This window comes from Condylura cristata, unplaced genomic scaffold (genome assembly GCF_000260355.1).
Source record: "Condylura cristata isolate star-nosed mole 26May11 unplaced genomic scaffold, ConCri1.0 scaffold00051, whole genome shotgun sequence".
NCBI lineage: Eukaryota > Metazoa > Chordata > Mammalia > Eulipotyphla > Talpidae > Condylura > Condylura cristata.
In genome coordinates this window covers 698,587-716,576 of record NW_004567152.1, presented here as the reverse complement: position 1 = coordinate 716,576, position 17,990 = coordinate 698,587, and the positions used below count along the sequence as shown (strand labels likewise).

At 55.3% G+C, this 17,990-nt stretch overlaps 1 protein-coding gene across 1 annotated transcript in view; it reads right to left on the bottom strand.

Moving 5' to 3' along the window:
* Nucleotides 1-5,455: 5,455 nt before the first annotated feature.
* The window catches only part of SCARF2 (scavenger receptor class F, member 2), a 16,099-nt gene continuing 3,564 nt past the window's right edge, over nt 5,456-17,990 (bottom strand). Inside the window, exons 2-12 of the mRNA XM_012734219.1 lie at nt 17,858-17,978; nt 12,984-13,042; nt 12,799-12,900; nt 12,061-12,580; nt 11,730-11,948; nt 11,483-11,611; nt 10,808-10,911; nt 10,613-10,730; nt 10,311-10,426; nt 8,996-9,148; nt 5,456-7,107 (exon numbers count right to left, since the gene is read on the bottom strand). Coding sequence (XP_012589673.1) covers nt 6,203-7,107; nt 8,996-9,148; nt 10,311-10,426; nt 10,613-10,730; nt 10,808-10,911; nt 11,483-11,611; nt 11,730-11,948; nt 12,061-12,580; nt 12,799-12,900; nt 12,984-13,042; nt 17,858-17,978 — 2,546 coding nt within the window. The 3' untranslated portion in view covers nt 5,456-6,202. The remainder of the gene's footprint in view (nt 7,108-8,995; nt 9,149-10,310; nt 10,427-10,612; nt 10,731-10,807; nt 10,912-11,482; nt 11,612-11,729; nt 11,949-12,060; nt 12,581-12,798; nt 12,901-12,983; nt 13,043-17,857; nt 17,979-17,990) is intronic.

The window sequence follows — 17,990 nt, the reverse complement described above, 5'->3', positions numbered from 1 at the left end:
ACCCTAGTTACTATTTAATGATCTTCATCCTCATTAAGACATCTGATATGTGAAAGAGATGAAGTAAATCCAGGGTGGAAAAGTTTACTAATGAATCCATCACTAAAAGAGATATAGTAGAGTTCCTCATTTAAAGACTGAACAAGAGGGCCCTTCCTGGTGGCGCAGCAGGTTAAAGCACAGCACTGAGAAGCTAAAGCCATTTTAGCACAAGTTGGATCCCCACCTGCCCCGGAGGTGCAGCAGACCTCTCCTGACCCGCCCGCTGCTCCCCTCAGCAGTGTACTTCACGGATCTGCCTGTTCTGCTCCCCACTCTGTCTCTGGTGAAGCCTCTCACTGCCCCTGTGCCTCTGGCCTGTACCCTAGTTCTGTATGCACAAATAAATAAATCTTTTTAAAAACATTTTTTAAAAAGACTGAACAAGAAAGGACATAAGTTCCTCATTTAAAGACTGAACAAGAAAAAGCTTAAGTAAAGTTCCTCATTTTTAAAGGCTGAACAAAAAAGCATTTAAGAAAGATAGCAGAGTGATGGGATTTGGGTTGTCAGTTCTGGGCAGAAAAAGAGCTCTGGTTATTTTTTAACATGCTCTTAGTACTGCTTTGTTTTACAATTGTGACTTTACTATAGCAGCCAATTGCTTTTATTAAACAGCCAATTGTAAAGTCACTTTTGACTTAATTAGATGCATTTGAATTATAAAGTTATTACAATTACAGGAGTGGCCAAAACAAAATAAAGTGGTCCAACAGGAGCCAGCTTTGGGGCCCCCTAACTTTTTTGGAACATGCCCTCACAAGCTCGGACCTTGTCGGAGAATATGCCTTAGCTTTTGAAATTTACTTTTGCCTTGTGTGCTGAAAAAACTATAACACAAAAGGTATCATATTAACCATTTTTAATACAGCTCAGTGTTAAAAAATATTGTATCCATCTATCCCTCTTTTTTTTAATTAATTTTTCAAAAGATTTTATTTATTTTGTGCATACAGAACTGGGATACAGGTGCAGAGGCGATTAGAGGATTCACTAGAGAGAGACAGAGTGGGGAGCAGAAGGCAGATCTACTGAGATACAGTACTGAAGAGAGCAGCAGGCAGGACAGGAGAGGTCTGCTATACCATGTGGGTCACCTCCCTGGCCTGGGAGCGAACTGATGCCTCAGTTGGTTAGTGATAGCTTAATAGCACTGAGACTTTAACTCCTGCATCACCAGGGAAGCCCCAGAATTTTTTCCTTTTGTGACTAAATAATATTCCACTCATTGAATATACCACATTTTCTTTATCCATGTATCTGTTTATGGACATTTGGGTTACTTCCACATTTTAGCTACTGTGAAACTAATCAATTCTCTTTTTTTTTTCTCTATTGAAGTAACATTGTTTTACAACACCATATGTTATTCGAGGACATATGATCACACCCACATTCTCAGCGCTCCACTCTACTCCATTTGACCACTTCCCCTCTTTGTTTTCCCAGCTTCCTCTCTCTGTCTAACAGTTTCAATTGCACAGTGAGATTTGTAGGGTTTGTTATTGGTTTTGTCTGACCCTTTGATTTGTTTCTTTCCACCCATAAAGTGAAATCATCTGGTAATTGTCTTTCTTCTGATGATTTCACTTAGCATTATCCCTCCACTTCCATCCATGGCTAATTGACTGATTTAAAGCAGGTGAACCTGGACTCGTCCAATGATGCTCTCACCCAGTGATGGCCTGCCCCTGATGAGCCCAGGTGGCACCATCCATGGCCCACACCCCCGTACCTCATCATGTGTCGTCTATTGAAATTTCCCTTCATCTCTTCCTCCTCCACCCAGACACCTATCTTCAGGCACCCCACTTGTCTTTGGACTCTTACTCGCGGCACCCAGATCTCTACTCACTTAACTCCACTCCATCCACCCATGTCCTATCAAGAGATACTACCCCGTGCCAGCACCTGACACTCACTGGAGGAATGGCGTACATGTTAGTGTCTGACTGCCAGGCGTGGCAAAGCACGTCTCACTCACCTGCTCATAGCTCTGCCCAGCTGGCTGATTTTAAGGAAACCTTTGTGACAGCGCTGTTCTTTTGGTTTTTCAGCTATGTCTTCCAACCATCTCCCCTGTTGGGTACAAAATTTTAATTGATTTAAGCTCAAAACAGACATATGGATACACAAACAGAAAAGATTAACAAACTACATACTCTCATGTCTTAACCAACAGAGACAAGACCAAATGGCCAGACCATGAAACCAAAAGAATCTGGCACCAGAAATCAACAGACCCTCAAAGAGAATCAAAATCAAATTCTTACCATGCTACCAGTTGGACAAGAGGTTGGACTCTCTTTGGGGTCTCTGGCTGCCAGGATGCGATGGCAAAGTCCAATCCATGCCAGATTGGGGAATCAAAACCATAGGGGGAAATGCACTCGGCACTTAAGGAGATTCTTCAGAGACAGGAAGAAAATTCAATAATTAGGAACATCTGCAAGGAAAGGAAGGGGCTTGGATTTTTCTAGGGCAGGTAAACAAAGGAGTCGGGAAGAAGGGCACATGTAAGGACATAGTAGCCCTGCGAGTTTGCCCTTCCTCACAACACAGAAGCACTGCTGCCCTTCTAGAGTACAATATCACCAGTCTGGCTCCAGGAGTGGTGGGCTGGGTCTCTACTGAGTGTGTCTGTTGGGTGTGCTAGTGGAGAGTATATGTGGCTGCTGAGTGTGCCTTTTGTGGGTCCAGTGTATATGAGCATGTGTGTGTGCACTTGCAGCACATGTGAGTGTTTCGGGGTGTCTCTCACAATGTTTCTGTGAGCCAGTGGCATGTGTTTTTGTGCTGCCTGGTTGTGTCTGCCCTACAGTTTCTTTGTGGCTCCCGGTGTATGTGAGTGAGTGTGTGTGTGTGTGTTTCAGTGAATGTTGGTGTCCCTGGGTCTGGTTACATAGTGTGTATTGTGGAGTGGGTTGTTTTTGTGTCTGCTGGAGTGTGTGTGTGTGTGTGTGTGTGTGTGTGTGTGTGTGTGAAGCTAGTGCTCCCCCTACATGTGTGTTGCAGTAAGTGTGTGTCTGGTGTTTCTGTGGTTCTTGCATGTATATGTAGTGCCATAGGGTATGTTTCTGTGTATGTGCATTTTTTTAGTTGGAGAGGGAGTCATTCATGTTTCTTTGGGTCCAGTTGGGTGTGTGGGTGTATGTTGCAGCATGTGTGTCTGCCTTGGTGCTTCTCTGGGTCCGGTGGTGCGTGTTTGTCTCTGTCTCTCTGTGTGATGTATATTGTGTCCTCATTTGAAACTGGCTGAATTTAGGTCTTCTCTAGTCCCACATTCCTTCTGCTCCTTTGTGCTCTGTGCTACAAAAAATATTTGCGTTTTCCACGACTCATAATTTTTCCTCCTCAATCGCTACCAGATGTGAGTCCTGTGGTCCCCATCCCCATGGCAACAGAGGTTCTAGCAGCTGCGGTTCCCTTTTGTGGCGCCTGCCCTGGGATCTGGCACTGTGGCAGGCCTGAGGGGGTGGCGTAGGAGGGTGTGACTGTGGAAGCTGAGAGATGTTGAGGAGTCTCAGCAACTACTCCCCAGTAGGCCACCTGGATAGTGTGGGGGGAGGGTGCTACTGGTAGATCTGGGTCCTTCTGCATTCAGGCCAGAGCATTCAGCCCACAGAGGGACAGGCAGCAGAGCTGTTGTCAGAAAAGTGGGAGGTGGGCCCTCCCTGGTGGCACAAGGGATTAAAGTGCGGCACCATGAAGCTATCTACAGCCACTGCAACACAAGTTCAATCCCCAGCCAGGAAGCTGACCCACATGGCATGGCAGACCTCTCCTGTCCTGCCTGCTGCTCCCCTCAGCAGTGTATTTCAGTAGATTTGCCTATTCTGCTCCCCACTCTGTCTCTGGTGAATCCTCTCACACCCCTCCCACACCTCTGGCCTGTACCCCAGTTCTTAAAAAAAAAAAATAGTGGGAGGTACTACTGTTCTGTGCAGCACCCACAGAAGGGTTCCTGAAGATTAGTACCTCAGATACCCTCAGGGCTCCCAGAGGAGAGAGGGAACATGATGTTCCTCACTGGTCCCGACTGGGGAGAAAGAGGAAGCAAGAGCCAAGGGCAATGCTGTGTCTGGTGGTGCTGGGGGGCACAGCAAGAGCCCACTGCCCACCCTATTCCTCCCCCTGCCCTGCCTCACTGGGCTCAGCCCAGCATTCCTCCCCTGGGGTGACAATGAGTCTGTGGATGCCACCCCAGTGGCAGCAGATATGGCCCTTGAATGGATGAAAAGAGCTGCAGGCAACGTTGAGAAGATGCCCACTGGCCTGAGGTAAGCAGCATGCCCTAGAGAAAGGATCCTGAATTCCACATGCTGCTTGGCTAGGCCAGAGGCAGAGACATGTCCATGCAAGCCATGCCAGCTGTCTCGCCCTTGGCATGAGGCCTTCTTCCCTTCCCTAAGGTGAGTCTCAGTTGAGTCACTGAGTTGACTTCAATGTGGTATCTAGCCAGACGGCAAGAGACAGAGGTAGAGAAATGAGAGGGACCAGATGAACTTAGCTGTTGGAATCTAGTAGAGAGGACGGTGGACCCCATAGAAAGATAAAACTCTGCCGCTGACTGAAGAATAGGGTGGGCAGTGGGCTCTTGCTGTGCCCCCTCAGCACCACCATGCACCACAGTGCCCTTGACTCTTGTTTCCCCCTTCTCCCCAGTCTGGACCAGTGAGGAACAGGGTGATCATGTCAGCATCACTTCCCCTCTCCCTTCTGTGGAAAGGTCATCTGGGAAGTACTCAAGGGCTAGAAACAGTGAAAACACAGGGGACAGATGGTCACATATCGGTCAGGTCAGAGTGGGTATTGGCTGAGCCAGCCAAGGCTCTGGGCCAGGCTTGCTCCTTTCTCTTCCTCCCCCACCACCGTGGCAGGCGGGTAGGTTGGTGAGTTTCCGCTGAGGACAAGGAGCCCACTGAGGCAGACAGCAGGGCTCTGTGTAGTACCAGATTGTCTGGTTTGTACCAGATGAGGCCTGGCTGAAGGCTGTGCCCGTGGCTCACTGCCCTCTGGTCCTGGCCCCTGACCCACCCCAGCCACAACAAACAACTCCAAGTCCACAATGTAAAAGCAGCTGTTAGTGGCGAAAATGCAGGTCCGAAGCAGACCCACATCAGTTACCTGCAGTCAAGCATCTCTGCCATCTGTATGTCCCAGGTGAGTCCAGGATGAGGTGTGCCAATGTGGGTGCTCAATAAGGTTGATACACACATGACTGGAGGGCAAATGGACATGAGGAAGCCCATCATGGTCCTAGAAGAACCATGCCTGTCTGCCAGGCTCCACTTAGGTGAGGGTATAGGATATGAATGCAGGCTGGAAGAGGGCATGTGCAACCTCTTTGGGGGAACAGTCTTCCTTGTCCACGGCCCAGAAGATGGGAAGCAATCAGAACACAGAGGGGTGGGGGTAAGGCACTTTATTAAGAAAGCTTTGGCCAAGCCCCTGCTGGGATGAGCCCATCCGGGGGCCTATAAATACATCTCCTCAGGCCACTGGAGTTACCCCTTGGATTCTGATATGTGTGGGTGGTGGGAGGCCATCAAAACCAGCTGATAGCTGAAGGGCCAGTGCTGTCTCACAGAGGTGGGACAGCCAAGTCCAGGGTCAGTGAGCCCTCTGAGAAGCAGGGACCAGCCCTCTTCCCCAGGCTCCCAGTAACCAAATGCCCTGGGACTGGGCCAGTGGGAGTAGCCAGGATAGGTTCTAGGAAAGGAGACCCCAGCCAGAGGCACCAGGCCCTGACCAGGGAGAGGCAGGTGGGGCAGAAGTGCTTCTGGCATCAGCCAATGAGAAAGTAGCCCCAGTCAAGTGCAGGTCTGGCCAGAAAGATGTGGTCTCTAGACAGGGCTCCTGCAGTCCTGGGCCTTTGAGATCCAGGCTGCTCGGCTGCTGGGAACTTCAATAACTTGGCCAGAAGGAAGGGAGGTGCCCACTAGGCCACTGTAGGCCTCGACCAATGGGCTGAGCCTTCTGGCCAGAAGGTAAAACTCCAAATATTTGGGGCCTGAGCCAATGAGACACGGCCTCCCGCCAGGCCACCCGTGCCCAGGGGGCCTAGGAGACATCCTGGGAGACGTCCGGAGAGCGCAGAACGCGGGGTGGCAAGCAGCGCTGCGAAGCCGAGGGAAGTTGCGGGCACCGTGCCTGCCAGCTGCTACAGGGTAGGCGCGCCGGCCCTGCCCAGCTCGCCCGCCGCTTCTCGGCTTTTCTTGCGCGGCGGTTTCTGAATGGGGGTCTTCTTCCTGGGGGTATCAGGCACAGGCGCGCCAGTTGCCACCTTTTCGACCCCCGGGAGCTTGGGCTCCGGGACTGGGCGAGCCGGCGAGGTGGCCAGCACCGAGCGCTTGGCCTTTTGCGGCGGCGCGGGCTTCTCGCGCGCACCCTGCGCGCCCAGGGTCCCCTCCGCGCGGCCCAGGCTACGAGTCTTGCAGCGAAGCTCAGCCGCCAGCATGGAAGCCGCCTCCGGCGCGCTGAGCGGGGGACCGCCAGCGTCCATGGGCTCAGGGATGCCAGGGCCGCGGCCTCGCGCCCGAGCCCGCGGCGGCGAGGGCGCCCCGAATGCCGGCCCCTCCTCCGCCAGCCCGGGGGGCCGTGAGGTCGAGTCGCGTGCCGTGGGGCAGCCCTGCTCATCCCTCCTGGCCGAGGTGTCGCTGGGCGTCCGTTTCCTCTTGCTGGGACTGGGCGCGGCCTCGGGGCTCAAGGGTGGTGGTGAGGGTGAACCGGCAGCGGCAGCGGCGCCGCCGTGCTTGCCATGGATCCAGGACACCTTGGGTTTGGTGGCCGGGTCAGGTGGTGGCGGCTTCCTGCGCTCAGGCGATGGCGAAAGTGACTGGCCTCCAGGATCCCCCAGGGCCCGGGCCGGCCGGGCCTCGCGCCGGGCCACGCGGGCATATAGCGCCCCGCTGGGCCCTTCCACGCTGGACAAGGACCGCTCACTGTCTGAGGAGGCAGGGAGAGGTGTCGCCTCCTCCACCGACTCTGCAGTGGTCAGGGTCAATGGGGAGGATGCCTCCGCAGGGCCGGTAGGGGCTTCTGCATCGCGGCTCTGGGCTGTTGCCTCTGACAAGGGAAGAGCAGATCTGTCACCCACCTTCTCCTCAGAGAGCTGGGCTCCAACTAGCACTAGAGGGAAAACCCTACCCAACTGGCTACATCCAGACTTATCAAGCACACCCACAGGGTCAACCACAAACTTAGTTTCAACCCCAATGCCATGGGTAGAGTTCTGGGAGTGTGAGCACCATGTCTAGCTGAAGCCCTAACCTTGGCTTGGCCTAGCACAACTCCCCCACCACATCCTGGAGAGGGGTTACCTTCATCAAACACTTTCAAGAGTATTCATAATCCCCTGGGGCCTTCCCTGGTGGTGAACCGGGTTAAAGCACAGCACTACCAAGCTAGCCACAGCAGCTTCAACACGAGTTCAATCCCTAGGGAGGTGACCCACATGGAGCAGCAGACCTCTCCTGGCCCACCCACTGCTCCTCCAGCAGTGTACTTTGTCAATCTGGCTTTTCTGCTCCCTACTCTGTCTTTGAGAATCCTTTCACTGTCCCTGCACCTCTGATCTGGACCCCAGTTCTATGCATAAATAAATAAATCTTTTTTTAAAAGAAAGAAAGAAAGCTGGGCCGTCCCTGGTAGCACAAAGGGTTAAAGCAAGCACTAGGATGCTAGCTGCAACTGCTGTCAGCATAAGTTTGATCCTTGGCCAGGGAGGTGACCCACATGGTGCGGCAGGCCTCTCCTGACCCACCAGCTGCTCCCCTCAGCAGTGTACTTTGTTGATCTGCCTGTTCTGCTCCCCACTCTGTCTCTGGTGAATCCTCTCCCTGCCCCTGTACCTCTGGCCTGTACCCCAGACCTGTATTCATAAATAAATCTTTAAAAAAAAAAAAAAAGAAGTAAACTTAACTTTAAAAAGAAAAGAAAGAGGGCCCTCCCTGGTGGCACAGCGGGTTAAAGCACTGCACTGAGAAGCTAAAGCCACATCCGCATGAGTTCGATTCCCGCCTGCCCCGGAGGTGACCACATGGCGCGGCAGACCTCTCCTGACCGGCCCGCTGCTCCCCTCAGCAGTGTACTTCGTTGATCTGCCTGTTCTGCTCCCCACTCTGTCTCTGGTGAAGCCTCTCGCCACCCCTGAGCCTCTGGCCTGTACCCCAATTCTGTATGTACAAATAAATCTTTAAAAAAAAAAAGAAAAGAAAGAAAGCTTATGAAGCTTGGAGGTTAGACACCTGCCCGAGGTCACGCAGAGGGATGTCACTAGGAGAGGTCAGAATTCCAGCCAGTCTCCTTCCTAGTATCTATGGACCAAGGTTTCAGGAGAAGTTGTGCCCCCATATCCTAAAGAACTCCATTACCCCTTATGCCCACCCTCTCCTCTGCTACCTCCTACCAGGCCCAAATATTTCTCTGCTGATTTCCCCCAGGTGAACCTGGGTTCTGACAAGGAACAGAGGCGAGAGACAGAGGGGCTCACCTGTCTCTCCAGACTTAATCCAGCCTGGCCCTGAACAGCCAAATCCAGCTCTGAAGCATCAGTTGTGCCCAACCCCCATACTGTCTGTGCCCCAGCTCAGAGAATTTTTTTTTTTAATTTTTTTAAAATAATTTTTTAAAGATTTATTTATTTGTGCATACAGAACTGGGGTACAGGCCAGAGACTCAGGGGCGGTGAGAGGCTTCACCAGAGACAGAGTGGGGAGCAGAACAGGCAGATGGACGAAGTGCACTGCTGAGGGGAGCAGCGGGCGGGTCAGGAGAGGTCTGCCACGCCATGTGGTCACCTCCGGGGCAGGCGGGAATCGAACTCATGCGGAAGAGGCTTTAGCTTCTCAGTGCTGTGCTTTAACCCGCTGCGCCACCAGGGAGGGCCTCAGAGAATTTTTTAGTTAGATCTTTTCACTGGGCTGGAAGGATGCCCACGCAGAGTGATACTCACCCTCGTGGGGCACACAGTATACAGGCCCTTCATCAGTGGTGTCGAAGGAGGAAAAGGAGGCCCTGGAGGACCACGATGGTGAAGGCTGCTCCAGGCCTGAGGGTGGTTCCAGGAAACTGCAGTTGAGTGTATTATCCAGGTCGTGATGGGCCACTGGAAAAGGAGGGAGGCATAGCTGCCAGGGACCCCACCCTGTTCCAGCCTGTGCCTTCACTAGCCCTCCTGCCACAAGTGATGGAGTGACCAAGACCAGCCCTATCCTAAGACAGTGGGTAGGACAAACAATTCAATAGCAGAGTGACACTAGACCAGGACTAGAGAACAAATGGGTAGAGGCGAACCAAGTGAAGAGAGAAAGAACAACATTTATACACATAAAGGTTCAAGGAATTATGTGCAGCAAGATCCTGCAAAAGGTTGACAGAAGTGTTGGGAAAAGAGACAATGCTAGGGCAAACACCCAGCTGGGTCTGGCCACCAAAGTCTGTAAGTCATGCTTCAGACACTGCCTCCTGGCACCCAAGGAGCCTTGGAATATTTCTGAGCCAAAATTGCAAAGTCTAGGTTGCTCTTTGGTTCTGCCTACCTCAGCAGGCTGTATCCCAAGGTCTGGCCTCCGGGGATGCAGACCCCCACAATAAGGGATCTTAGCAGCTGACTGGCCTGTCCCCCATTCCACAGTTGGGATGTAGGGTCCAAGCCCCACACTTGTGTCCATAGATTCCACTCTGCTGGGTTTTCTCCCAGAAAGCCAAGAGGCTTTTTCAGCTGTCTTGATCTTTACCTCCTAGGACATTTAGTCTCCTCCCCCTCATCTTGAGAAACAGGGAAAGAGAGAAAGAAAGAGAGCGAGAGGCCATGCCTGGTGTGTGCCATGCAGATAGATTAAAAGAAGCAACACCGCCCCCACCCCATACCCAGGTTCCAAAGTAGGGTCGGGTACTAAGATACCAGTCTGCCCACTTCACAGGAAGAACCCAGGGTGCTGCAGAATATCCAAACAGTGCCAGTGCCAGGTCCCAAAGCCTGCTCTCCAGCTCATTCCCATGGAATGGAATGCAAGTGCACCTGCAGCTCCCCTCCAGGACTTACAGCGTGCTCTTTCAGACTGGGGGGGGGGGGTAAGAGAGGACTCAAGTTCTCCCACAGCCCCCACACCTGCCTCCCCACCTGGGACTCCTGCCTCACTCTCGGGTTCACCCGCAGCTCCTCTTTCCCGCCTTCTGGTCGCACCCCAGGACTCCAAACACTCATTTACCAGCAGCCTCCAGCATCGGGAGGTTTTTCCCTCAGAGACCCCAGCCGGTATCCCTACCTACGACCTTGGGTAGCTTCTGCCGGCGGAGCGGGATCCGGGGCAACTTCATGCTAATGCGACTGAAGCGCCCACACAGTCGCTGCGGCGCCTTCTTCCTCCCCAGCGAGAGCTCCCTGCGGGGGCGGGGCCTGAATGAAGGGGCGGGGCTGGGCGACCAGACCTCCGCGCCCTGAGCCGCTGGGGTCCCAGAGCGCCAGAGACGGGCCGGCACTCCAGAGGCGGGGCCTGGGGCGGAGCACCGGCCTAGCCAGGGAAGCAGCCCCAACCCTGGGGATAGCCGTGAGCGCTTGGGGCCTCACCGGCGCGCGGGGTCCTTGCCGCGGCAGGCGCAGCAGCAGCCCAGCAGCGACAGCAGCAGGCCGAGAAGCAGGGCGAGCAGCGCGCCAGCGCCCATCACGCCCTTGCGCTGGTTGGTCTCTGTAAGGAGCCACGGGATGAGGGCAAGCTCACATTCCTCTCCCACACCCCCAACATAACTCCCTTTACCCACTCACCCAGGCGGCAGGCACCGGTGATTGGGTCGCACGACTCTTCATGGCAGCTGCAGATCTGGGCGCAGTCCACGCCATGGAGTCCAGGCGGGCACGTCAGGTTACAGCTGCGGGGGCGCAGGATCAGGGAGGGCTACAGCGGCTACATGTCTCCGGCTCCTCGCCCCTGTGGCCAGCCAGCCTCGGTCCCAGAGCGGTTCTCTACTTCCATTTTTTAGGGACTAAGTCCACCCTACCCCTGAGAGCACCCTGGGCGATCATTGTTTTGGAAATGAATGTGTGCACAAACTGAGGGAGGGGGCCACTCAGCTGTTGTGCCCATTTCTGGGGTTGACTCTCGTCTACGTGGGAGGAGAGGCTGCCAGATCAGCCCCCTGGCTATAAGTGAGCTGGTAGTGCTCACACTACCAGCTCAGAGTCAGCTCAGCCCTGTAGCGCTCAGGAGCCCACTGGTCACAGGCTAACCTGGTCGCCAACTCTTGCTGGCGTGCCAACAGGAAACTGCCCACTTAGTGCTTGCTGCCACTCTGAAGTAGTCGGTTGGGGGTGGGGTTAAGGCCGAGGGCCAAGTCCGGGTCCCACCTCGTTGACTACTACCACAGCAGTGCTTGGGTTCTGGCTACAGCCCTGTGTCATACACCCCCCTTCCCTTCCCCCTCTGGGTCCCTAGGCACTCACTGGGGTCCATGAACACCGGGGCTGCACAGGCAGCGCCCAGACTGGAAGTCGCAGTGGCCGCTGCCGCAATCAGCGCACACGAATGCGCAGTCCTCGCCGTAAGTGCCATTGCTGCACTTGGTCTCGCACCTCGGAAGGCGGGAAGGGGGCGTCAACAAAATGGGGGCGAATGGACCCCAAAGGTCACGTGCCCTCCGGGGAGGGCATTCCAGGGTTGGGGACTGTGATGTGGGCCCAGGCTGCTCACCGATCGCCAATCCAGCCCGCGTTGCAGCGCGTGCACTTGCCGGTGACGTGGTTACAAGCGTGACCGTCGCGGCATGGCGGGCAGCGGTGGCCACAGCCTTCGCCGTAGAAGCCTGTGGCGCACGGTTGGTCGCACTTGGTGCCGTTCCAGCCGGGCTCGCACGTCAGGCATCGGCCCTCGGCCACGGTGCATGGCTGTTGGCCCTTGCACTGACCGCATCTGGGAAAGGGGCGGGAGGATAGGCGGGGCCGGGAGCCACTAACCCTCCACCCCCTCGCTTCCGCGGCCCGCCTGTTCCCTCCACCCTGCTCAGTCCCCGGCCCACGCTTACCGGCGGCGGCAGCCCAGGCCGTAAAAGCCAGCCGGGCATGGCTCTCTGCAGTACTTCCCGCGGTAGCCCGGCTCGCAGGCGCATGTACCATCCACGGGGTGGCAGCGGCCGCGGAAGCATTGACAGTAGCGCTCGCAGCGCGCACCGAACGTGCGCTCCCTGCACTGACAGCGGCCGCTTTGTTGCTCGCACGGCGACGTGTTGCAGGCGCACTGATTATTGCAGCTGCGGCCCCACCACCCTGCGTGGCACAGGCACGCGCCCGTCTGCGGGTCACAGCGCGACGTGGCGCTGCAATAGCACGCGCTGGCACACTGCGCGCCCCACCAGCCAGGCTCGCATCGACACGCGCCGCTCCGCGGGTGGCACGCGCCGTGCTGGCACTGGCACGCATGCTCGCAGCGTGCGCCCCAGCGCCGCGCGTGGCATGTGCACTGGCCCGTCACGTCTTCACACTGCCCGTGCGGGTGGCAAATACAAAGCTCCTTGCAGTCGGGGCCCCAGAACTGGCGCGGGCACTCTACAGAGGAGAGCGAGAGGTCAAGCGAGGGGGCTCTCGCGGGAGAGGCCAGCCCCAACTTTAACCTGCCTGCGTCCCAATCCTGTCCCACTCCTGGCTTTGGGGACCCGTCTCCAAGCTGGACTGAGTTCAGAAACCAAACCCCACCCTACTCACAGGCCCCGCCTATTTCTCTAGGATCTCATCTCAATACCAGCACCCTCCAGACCCACACTCACTGGTGTCGCAGTTAGCACCGAAGTAGCCGTGCCGGCAGCGGCACTCCCCTGGCCGCACACACACTTCGTTCTCCGAACAGGTAGAGTTGCCTTCACACACCGCTACAGAGAAAAGGGGGCCAGACTGTGTGTCTAGTTTACCATTGTCCCTCCCTGTCCCCAGGTTTCCAAAATGCCCCACTCACCAATTCCACACTCATCCCCCTGCTGTCTCCAGCCGGTGCAGCACGTGGGCTCCTGGGAGCTGCAGAAAGATCACCTGGGCCTGACTCTTTTTCCTGCACCATCTTCCAATCCCTTCTCTCCTAGACTCCCAGCACAGTCCACTAGGCCTCTTTGCCTCTGAAATCTGCGCCCTACCCTTGGGAGGTGACCTGCTTCCTGCCCAATGCCAGCCAGGCTCTGTTGTATAGGTTCAGGAGCCTCCCTGAGTAAGACATACACAAGTTCCAACCACAGGCTCTGGGAGGCAACAGAAAGCAGATTACAGACAGATCTAACCTCCAGGAACCTCCCAGTGCCTTTTATAGGTGAACCACCCTATTCCACCCCACCTACTTAAGCCCTCTGCATCCTCATCCCCATCTATTAGCCCAGGTGTCCCAGAAGGGGCAGCAGTGAGGTGGGGCCTGGGAAGAGGGTCCTCAGTCTCTGGGACTTGCTCAAGTAAGAGTGTCTAGGGCATCTCTGGAAGCTACAGGGTCAGCCAGTGGGTGAAAGGGGTCTAGGTGTGATGGGACCTGAACAGAGCCAGGACTGGCAGGACCAGGACATACCTGTAGGCCCAATTCAAGCTAAGCACAAAGGCAGGTTGGTATGAACAGTGAAGTGTCCACTCATGGAAGGGCATGTGAGGAAGGAGAGTAGACCCGACTCCTGTGCATCAGGACAAGACTTGCAGGGGAAGAAGACAGTAAAGCATCTATTTATACTTTTTACATTCTTGTTCTTGTTTAATTTGGCTTTGCAATATATATATATATATATATATTACCTCAGTAGGAGGTTATAGTTTATAACTGTTACACCCACAAAAGGGGATGACAGGGCATATGGTCTCTAAAACCATGGGTTGATAGGGTATGTTGACACAGGCTTGAGGGTCCTTTTCAAATGAAACCATGATCACTAGACAGGGTGCATGAAGGCTGAACTGTGATGTCCCATATAAGCAACAGAGAGGAACTGCAAGTGCTAAACTAGGGTCTGCCCACATTTGGGGGCGGGGGCACAGGAGGTTAAGAAGGAACAGACTCTCAGGTTGCACATGCAGGTTCACAGGGTCTCATGGACCTAGAACTTTACCCAAATACTAAGGGGCACATAGACAGTCACAGTTCAAAGAAAAAGAATGTGCTTGTTCAGAAGGATCTGAATCTGAAACCAGGATGTGGTGGCAGGAGGAAGTTAGGAGGGGAACCTGGGTCCCTGGTGGGTTGAAACAGCTAGTAAGCGGAAGGCTGCCCTGCATCATGGCCCACAGAAGATATCCTCCAACTGTTCTCCAGCTCCAGATAATCACCACACTCCACATTGTAGTGTGAGGCCCAGAGGGAGGGCCCTCACTTGAAAAGGGTGATTGTCCCTCAAGCCAATGGTGTGGGACCCATAAAATCCAGAGCTACAGGGGATGGACTCAGCTTATTTTTCACAAATAAAACTGGAAATCAGAGCCATAAGAGTCCTGATTTTTCCTGCTCCCCACTGTTTGTACCCACGCAGCCCTGCCCTAGGGCTAGAAGGTGCCCATCTGTGGGGACACCCAAGTATGAGAGATCACCACTTTCCTACCTCTTCTGCCAGTTCTGTGCCTGGATCAGAGACCCAGGTGGAGAGCCGGAGGTGCCCCTCTCCAGGCAGCCCTTCCAGCTGGCTGCCAGGATGACTCTGGAAGAACCACCTATTGTCCTGAACAGCCTGGCCCTGAGGCTCTAGGGTCAGGAGCCTGGGTTTAGGGCCATAGTTAGCTAGATTTGATGCCTGGATCTACTACTTGCTTGGGCATGAAACTGAGTCTCTAAAGTGGAGTGGGTGTTTGTGTTTGGTATGAACTAAGAGCACAGTTATGCTGCAGTATGAACTAAGAGCTCAGTTGAAACTGAAGTCAGGTCTCCACCCCTGATGAGCAGGGTCCAGGGAGCACCTGACTTCACTGTTCCCTGCAACATGATGGTGACAAGACCCTACGCCAGCAGAGCTGACATGTACCTGCAAGATGAAGCCCATGTGGGTTCACCAAGAACAGGTGAGACTGTGTGCTGCCACCTTTCCTTTTGAGACTCAAAATTTTATGAAATTGAGATGGAGAAGGATGGCCCGGTACAGGGGGCTATTCCCACAATTGAGTAGAAAGTCAGGAAGACCTAAGTTAGGAGCCAAGCCACAGGCTGGGCCTAAAGCCTGAGCCAGACAGCCACACAGCAGGCTGCCCCACTATAGATCACTGTTACTATTACTGCAAACAAAGCGACACTGCAGCAAAGCTCCCTGAGAGCACTGCTTGCTCACGATGCCAGTATTTGTTCCCATTCTCTCCTCAATCCCTGCCATGATACCTGGGATCCCACACCTGCTCTTTTCTCCTCCCAGTGCCTCCCACCCCCAGTCTCCAATAACCTGCCTCTGGTTCCCATGCTTTTCCTCAGCTTTCACCTCTCTGTCCACAATAATTTATTTGGGAAGCTCACTGGATCCCATCAAGACACTGACAATGCCTAGGGCCTTGCAGCAGACCCTCCTCCTCCAAACTGAACTCTTGGCCCTATCTGGAGTATTCCCCATCTCAGGTAAGCCCTATCTTTCCAGATGGAAGGCAGAAATCCTGCAGGCACCTCGACCCTGCTCTCACCTTGTGCAGGGCACACCAGATCCACAGAGAAATACCTGCCCCTACCTTCCATAATGGATGTCGAATGGATGGATCACTTCTCTCCTGCCCTGAGTGGCCTGTGAGAACCACCTTCGTGTTTTCTAATTTTTTTCTCCTCACTGACTTCCTAACTGTCCCCACTTCTACCCTCTTGTTCCCAAGTTCACTTGACAGTCATCTGTGGTCAGATCCCACCCAACCTTTGTACCCAGGGGTGTGCACAGCATCAGAGAAAAAGCCAAATCTCAGAACAGTGGGCAGAGTCCTTGTCTGGCCACGTTTATGCTCTGGTCTCTGCACCATCCTCCTCCTGACTTCTCCTCATTCCAACAATACCCCCCTTCACTTTACCCTGCTATGCTTCATCTGAAGACAAGAGGCCAACACTCATCACCTGTCTGGGTATCTCCAGATCACCCTAAAGGAACCAGCCCTCCTCAGTTCAATACCTCTGCCCCAGCACTTGCTGAGTGTCAGTCTCTTCCATGAACCAGGGCGATTGTTCCCTGCTGTTGTGTGTCCCAGATCTAAATGAGGCTTGGCACACAGTAAATGCATGGGGTTTAACTGAGTGCCTGCCCCCTGATCCTCTTGCATCTGGGGTAAAGAGACCCACTGTGGGAACATTTCAAGGGACCAACCTGTATCCTTGGTAAGATGCCTAAAGAAATGGATTAGCCCCAGAGTGGCTGGTTGTGCTTGCCATCAGCTCAATGAGGTAGTGGTACCATAGCCAACCCTATTTCACAGAGGCAGAGGCACCTGGAGAGCACAAATGGTTTGCCCAGGTCTACATTGGAGGGCAGAGGTGGCACCAGGACCTGGAACCCAAGCCCTGGCTCTGGGCTACTTGGAACTGGCCAAGTCTTGGCGAAGTCTCAAGGCAAGGAATGGGAGAGACAAGCTCAGGCTCCCAACAGCTCGAGCCTGCCACTGGATCTCCCAGCACCGACCCTCATCAGGGAAACGGGGCTGAGGAAGACAGACCCAGCCTTGCGGAGATCGCGCCTTCCCTCCCTCCAAGCACAGCCCCGCCCGCCACCGCCGCTGCATTCCTGGGGCCGGGTAGGCCCGGGAGGCGGCGGCAGTGTGGATGCGAAGCAGATGGCGGGCCAGGCTGGCCCCCGCCCCGGAGGCGGGGCTCACAGCGGGGAGGGGTCTGCGCGCCTCGGGATCAGAGCTCGGAAACCCCGCGCAGCCCCTTGTCTACCGCGACCGCTAAGCCCCCAGAAGCGGCCTCCTACCGCCCCGTGGTCAAGGCGCCCCGATGGGACCTAGCTAGGAGTCCCGTGGCCGCCCCTCCAGCTTCTGACTCTGGCAGCGCACCCTATCGTGCGCCAAGGCACCCCCCCACACCCGCTCCTGGCCCCGACACTGGAGATGCCCTTGACATTGCCCTGGCCTCTGACCTGCCAACCAGGTCTTCGGATCCCTGCGCCCACTGCTGGCGTTCCTGTTCTCCGCTCTCCATCCTCCACTGAAGGTCCTGGGCCTGCTATCCTTGGGCAGGGCCTGTCCCTTGTTTGTGCTACTGGTTTCCCCAGCTGCTCCTCCTAGCGCCCCATCTCTGCTCGGCCCCTGGGTGCGCCCAGTATCCCCACCTGAGAAGAGCCACATCAGCTCCACCCCAGTGCACATCATTGTCTTTTCAAGCGGCTTCTGAGCCACTTGGGGCACCCCGCACGAGCTCCTCCCTGCCCACCTCTTTCACCACACTAACCGCGTGTACTCTCTCTAAGACACAAGTCAGTCCTGAGTCGGTCCTGCCTCGAGACCTCCTCAGCATCTACTTCTCGGAGGAGCTGCTCCATCTCCCCCTCGGCCCTCATCCTCCCTCCACACTGGTGCCCTGGGACTTTGCACATGCCATTCCTTCTGCTTCTAGTGCCCTTCCCGGGCTTTCCCTTACGCCTTCACAATCCGGTTCAGGGTCCCTCTTTCTAGGTCTTACAATCTCGGATACCGTGTCATCCTCCCGGCGCCCACTGCACTCCGTTCTCCCCTCAGCTGACTTCTCGCCCCGGGTATCCTGGATGCACAGTCGTGGCACGGCGCCCAGGCTCCGCCTGGAGCAGCCTGGTCGGCCGCCCGGCCGCTGGGGCCGGCGACTTTGGCGTGGGGAGGTCCGGGCAGCCCGTGCCCACCCCCGCCCCGAGCATGCCCCCTCCCCCAGTCAGGCCGGGCTCCTACCCCGGCGCGCGGCACACGTTGCGGCCGCGAGGGTTCAGCTCCTGGGGCGCCGCGGGGCCGGGTAGTAGCCAGAGCAGCAACAGCAGCGGGAGTAGCAGCGGCGGCGGCAGCGGCCCCCCGGCTCCCCGGCGCC